Raw genomic sequence first — 6,305 nt, forward strand, 5'->3', positions numbered from 1 at the left:
AATCAGTAATCTGAGTAGTGGTGAATAGGTTAACCAAATATGCTCATTTTATGAGAGTCTCTCACCCCTACAAAACTACATATATAACTCAATTATTCTTGGATAATGTCTATAAACTACATGGTATGCATGAGAATATAGTCAGTGATAAGAATCCAGTGTTTGTCAGCAAGGTTTGGTAAGAGCTTTTTTCTGCCCATGGAGTCACTCTAACCACTTCCACTGCTTATCATCCTCAATCCAATGGGAAGACTAAGGTTCTCAACAGATGCTTGCAGACCTGCCTAAGATCTATTATTCTGATGCCCCACAAGACTGATACTTGTATTTGCCCCTTGCTGAGTGTGGTACAATACCACACACCATTCTGCTACCTAGACCACCCCTTATGGAGCTCTCTATGGACAACCTCCTCTTATATATTTGCCTTATCTTCCTGGGGATGTTGTTGATGAACAAGTAGATAGGATTCTTATCGCAAGAGAATTCAAGGCACAACTCCTCAAATATCACCTTAATCGAGCTCAACAAAGGATGGTCTCGCAGGCTAACCATCACAAGTTAGACATGCAATTTCGAGTTGGTAATTGTGTCTACTTAAAGATCCAACTGTACATGCAGTTCACCTTGTCTACCACTCACTTTTCCAAGCTAGCAGCCAAGTACTATGGACCTTATCAAATCATCCAAAAAACTGGGCAAGCTGAAGTTTAGCCTTCCATCCAACATCACTATGCACCCCACTTTCCATGTCTCCCTCCTAACACCATGCTACAAGATACCTAATAATATAACTCATCCTCTAGTCATGGACATTACCAGCCCATACTTCCCTGCTCCTAAGTCCATACTCGACAGGAGAATGATTAAAAAGGGAAACAAAGTTATAGCCCAAGTCTTTGTGCAACTACCTGGGAGGATTATCATGTTTTGAAGATGAGGTTTCCAACTTTTTTTCCTCGAGGACAAGGAAAATTTCAAGAGGGGAGAAATGATGCGTATCACAACAGAGTGGTACCTGCCGCTTATAGAGTTGCACTTAGCCGTTGGAGTTAGTTTTAAAGGAGGAGAATTCAAGTTTTGTCATTAGCACTTTTGTCCTAATGATTTTATTTTACAAGTTTTTAGTGTTACAACTAAGTCCCTGGACATTTAGCTTTCTAGCACATTACATCCTTTGCCAATACAGTTATTGGCAGGACAGCTGGGCAGAGGAGCTCGTACTATTTCCTTGCTCATCAATCTTATCCTATTTTCTGATTTCATCATCTACATCTATTGTAATAGCTACTAGGGTTTGTCATCAATAACAATCTCCTAGCTTAATTTTAGCTTAGCTTAGCTAGTCTTCTCTTCTCTTCCAAATTTTACATTGTTCCATTGTTGCTGCATCACTTTTAAAAGCAATGATCTCATATACTAAGAAACAAAAAATGTATTATGAGGAGTCCATTCAAAGAACAGTGATTTTAAAGAGTTTGAAATCTCAAGTTACGAATTAATAGTAGACATGATAGTGAATTGTCCTAGGGGTTTTGACAACGCGGTGCTGGTTGGATTTGGTTGCATAACTGTAGCGCTTCTGGTAGGTCAGCCGCTGCACCATCTTCGCAACCCCTCTCGCACGATCCGAAACACTAAATTAAGCCCTAACTCATAATTTCCTCTATCTGATGGCCTATTTCATAGCAGACATCTGGTTCACTACTTGGGGTTGTCATTGTCACATCATACCAAAATCCCCAATACTTTTGTCCTAAACTGGGTCATGGAACCTCCTTGGCCCAAAGAAAAAGAAAACTTCTAGACTTTAATATTAGACAACATAGTCATTTTAGGAATACTATTTAAAAATTTCCAATACTTATTTTATTCTGAAATTTTAAATTAAAATTTTTAACTTCGGGTCAATTGAAAATACTTTTGTCCCAAAAAATTGAACTGAAAAATACACTAACTAATTCCCAAATAGTAATCCTTTAGAAAGGCTATCTGATATCATTTCTACCACGTTGAAGGGACCTAACATAATACAGTTCACCCGTGTGAGAACGATAAACTATTTTCTTCTTTTTCTTTTGGCTAATCAATTGTTAGTTATAAGTTGCTTTCACTGTCAGCTCAAAGTCAAGAGGAAACTTTGATATTTAAAATCAAAATCTAAAGGGTGAAAATCATTTATATATTCCAACTTTGTTTTAAAAAATTACCCAATGGTGAGAATCTTATAAACACCTATCCAATGCAGGAAATATAATTTTTATATTATTAAAATTAGAAATAGATTTATAATAAAAGTTCTAAAGATGAACTATTTATAGTTTGATAATGTTAAATTATAAATATAAAAAATTATTTCACTAATAATAAGCATAACTCAAAAAGCTATATAAACAACAGAAAAATGCAATAAAGGGAGGCAAGAGGGCTCAATTGGATCCTCATGACAGAAAATTGGATGGTACAAATAGGAAAAATATTTTTTTTTAGTTTTATATAAAGTTTTTGAGTCTCTTTGACATAAATAAATATGCTATAATAAAGGGAGTTCACAATTAATTTAAGACACAATTTTAAATCATGGATGTTAGATTTTAATATGTTTTTAATCCTCTTATATGAGTTTGTGACTTCATCATCAAGAAAATGTACTTAAATATATACTTAATACATATTAAAATAATAATCATAAAAATAACAATTACTTTTTAGCAAATTCATAATATGAATATTCTATTTATAGTATTAGTTAACTTAAACTTCAATATATCATAAGGTATAACATAATTTAAATCATAGGTAAAATATTATATATAATAAAAAAAAAAAGTCTTACATGAAGGAGTGAATTGAAAATGACAAGGGCAAAATAGATAACGTGTAAGACAGAGGAAGTAGAATGTCAATTTTTCATAGTTAGAGATTTAGATGAGAAGTTTAATTTTTAAAATAAACTTGAGAAACATAAATAATTTTCACCAAAATCTAAAAAGTATTAGATCGAAATCTATATTTTATAATATCTGTATTTTAATATTTAGTTAAATAACAAGTTTTATTGTATGAAGCCTGTTTGTTGGTGTAAATAATAGTGAGACAATAAATTATATATGTTAGATCTTTAAAATTTATGATATTTTTCTTTAAATATACGTCGCACAAAAAAAAAACTTTAAAAAAAGGCAATTTTATGGAGATATTACTTGCTCAAAGTATCATAATTATTAATCTAGTGATCAGGAAAGAAAAATTAACAGAAAAAGAAAATTTCTATTTTGGTTTTGGTTTTGGGAGAACTAAATTGTCAAGCCGAACGGGAAACCTGAAAATTGAAAGAAAAATTGAAAGTTAGCAACTTGTTACTTGTTAATTAATTTCCTGAAAGAGATTTCACAAAAATATCCGGGGAAAAAAAGGTTTCTCCAAATATCATTTAATTATTTATCTAAGAACTTTCCTACCTACAATTTAAGCTAGAACAGGAAAATAAAAAGAAAAAAGAAAAAATCAACACCAGCGGCTTCTCTCTCTCACACATACACAAAGTCGCATACCCAGAAAAAAGAAACAATCTTTGTGTTGCAGAAGTTAAGGTAAAGCTTCCATAATTCACACAATCCACAGAGCCTCCATTAAACATTCAATTCATGGCATCCTCTGCTATATTCCACTTTCTACCATCATCATCTTCTTCCTTGACTTCTCTTTCCTTCAGAAACAGCAGAACCCATTTATCTCAAACCCCAAATTTTTACAAGCCCCTTTTAGTCAAAGCTTCTACTTCTGTCGATTTTTCTTCCCCCTCTAAATCACCTACATCGTCAAAGGTAAGACCTTTTTCTCAATCATCGGTTTCTAGTTGCTTCTCCTAAATTTGGTGAAAAACTGTTTATCTCATAATCATTCGTTGCTCTTTTTTTTTTCAGAATAATAACTGGCTATGGAAATACAAGGACAATTCTGTGAATATTTATTATGAGGAACACGACAAGGGAAGCGATGAGCCTTGTAAGAATGTTTTGCTGATTCCCACTATTTCAGATGTTAGTACTGTGGAGGAATGGAGATCAGTGGCTAAAGACATTGCTGGACGAAGTGGTAAAGTTAATTACAGAACTACCATTGTAGATTGGCCTGGTTTAGGCTACTCTGATAGACCCAAGCTTGATTACAATGCTGATGTCATGGAAAAATTCTTGGTCGACTTCATTAATGCTCCTAATAGTCCAGTGAACAATTCGGGTAAGCTAAAAGAGCCTTCTTGATATATTTTCTGGATAAATTATGAGTACAATTTCTAATTTTGCACTCTTTGCATACCCTATTGATAGTGAAATTACTCCTTTTTGCCTGTGGATATATGCTTAATTTGCCAAATCATATGTATCAGCGTGTCGCTTTTTTTGTTGTTGTTGATGTCATATGTTGTCCTACATAAATAAAGATTACAACAGAAATTTCTTTTGAGTTAATTTGTGAGGTACTCTCTTGAGAAGAAGATCCTAAGGAGCAATAAATCCAGAAATAGAGATGTCGAACTTACCTATACTAGGACATATTCCCAAAAAATTTGTGAAGCTGGTAAAAATGAATGAACTGGAGAAGAGACCACAACAATGATCAAGATGTTGCCGAGACTAGTGTTACTAAAGAGAAGGATAACACCAATCTTCTTTTTGTGATGGATGATTGTGCTTGATCGGATGATGAATGAATAATAGATATAGGTTGTTCTTACTATATGTCTCCTTATTGATACTGGTTTAGCCAATATGAACCTGTTAGTAGCGGCAGAGTTTTGCTTGGAAACGACTTCCCAACCAAAACTATTAGTACGAATTAATATGGTGAAAATATTGACGTGAGTTTGACATATTTTCGGACTCAAGGGAAGATTTCATCTCTCTGGATACCCTCGATTCTAATAGGTGCAAGTTTTTGGCCAAAGGTGTTGTGAAGGTCATGAAGGAGGACTTATTCATGACGAAGGCCAGAAAAGTCGAAAGTCTTAACTGTTTTATAATGCCCCTGTGTTGTATGAATTGCTACAGGCTTTTCTTCTTTGCCTGATTATGAAATTATAACATTGGGATATATGAGGTTCAGACATATGAGCAAGAAGGTGCTAATTTGTGTGGAGCAAATGTGAACTTCTTTGCGAGCAAATTGCAAGAAAGGTAGAGCTTTGTGAGCTGTGCATCTGAAAATCAAGGGAGTCCTAATTTTAGTATTAGTATTCATAAAACAAACGGTACGCTAGACCCAGTGTTGTGAAGAGCGTGAAGCAAGGAAAAGCGACAAGCCCCTTTTCGCTTAAAGCGAGAAGCGAAGCGCTCGCTTTTTTGAAGTGAAGCGGAATTTAAAAAAAAAAATTAAAATAAATAATGCATAGACAACACATGTAATTGTAAGCAAATGTTCAATACTTCAATGTAAAGGATATAAAAATTAGAGGAAGGGCATCCTATTCTTCTACAAGATTAAATGAAATGAAAAAACGGCACTAAGTATACAGAGAAATGGCAGTAACTGAAATGAAAAAAATTGGGTAGCATTTCGCTGCAATTTATTAGTGAAACAGTAAAAGAAGAAGAAGAAGGAGGAGGAGGAGGAGGAGGAATTAGGTACTAACTTCCTAAAATAACTATAACATACCACAACTTTCACTATGCACACTAAGGTCCATACCACTAACTAACTAACTAACTAACATTTATATACACCAATACTCCCTCTCAAGATGAAGGGTGTAAGATGTTTAACACGCCCAGCTTGCCAAGGAGGAACTGATGTTGAGGTGATGCCAAACCTTTGGTGAGGATGTCAGCTTGCTGATTTGTAGTAGAAACATATTGTGTTTGCAAAATCCCTTGTTTGAGTTTCTCCTGGATGAAATGAAAGTCTATCTCTATGTGCTTTGTGCGCTCATGAAAGATAGGATTAGCAGCTATTTGCATTGCTGCTTTGCTGTCTGTACAAGATAACAGGCTGATGAATTGGAGTCCCTAGCTCTGCAAATAAGCCTCGTAGCCACACTATCTCAGCTACAGCAGATGTCATGCTTCTGTATTCAGCTTCAGCATTGCTATGAGATACTGTATGTTGTTTCTTGGACTTCCAAGAGATTAAAAGGTCACCAAACTTAACCATATAACCACTAACAGATCTTCTGCTTATAGGACAGGCTGCCCAGTCGGAATCACAAAAACCAACTAAGGCATTAGTTGGCCCTCGTCTCATAATCACCCCCATTCCTGGTGCCTGTTTGAGATATCTCACTACACGAATGGCTGCATCCATGTGAG

At 34.8% G+C, this 6,305-nt stretch overlaps 1 protein-coding gene across 3 annotated transcripts; it reads left to right on the forward strand.

Moving 5' to 3' along the window:
- Positions 1 to 3,470: 3,470 nt before the first annotated feature.
- Positions 3,471 to 6,305, forward strand: LOC142182348 (uncharacterized). 3 transcript variants are annotated; one of them, XR_012711172.1, is made up of 3 exons: positions 3,471 to 3,827; positions 3,927 to 6,097; positions 6,180 to 6,305. XR_012711172.1 is itself a non-coding variant. In XM_075256653.1 (2 exons), exons 1-2 carry the CDS (start codon positions 3,648 to 3,650, stop codon positions 4,263 to 4,265), a joined length of 519 nt encoding a protein of 172 aa, XP_075112754.1. In that variant the 5' UTR covers positions 3,471 to 3,647; the 3' UTR covers positions 4,266 to 6,305. The 3 variants fall into 3 exon arrangements, 1 of the variants encoding a protein (XP_075112754.1); XR_012711173.1 differs by having other exon boundaries at positions 6,185 to 6,305; XM_075256653.1 differs by having other exon boundaries at positions 3,927 to 6,305.

Source organism: Nicotiana tabacum, chromosome 6 (genome assembly GCF_000715075.1).
Source record: "Nicotiana tabacum cultivar K326 chromosome 6, ASM71507v2, whole genome shotgun sequence".
Lineage (NCBI taxonomy): Eukaryota > Viridiplantae > Streptophyta > Magnoliopsida > Solanales > Solanaceae > Nicotiana > Nicotiana tabacum.

Excerpts from the sequence above, each read along its gene's own strand:
- LOC142182348 (XM_075256653.1), top strand. The coding sequence starts at position 3,648 with ATGGCATCCTCTGCTATATTCCACTTTCTACCATCATCATCTTCTTCC. Across the intron at positions 3,828-3,926 it reads AATCACCTACATCGTCAAAG|AATAATAACTGGCTATGGAA; the intron begins GTAAGACCTTTT and ends TTTTTTTTTCAG.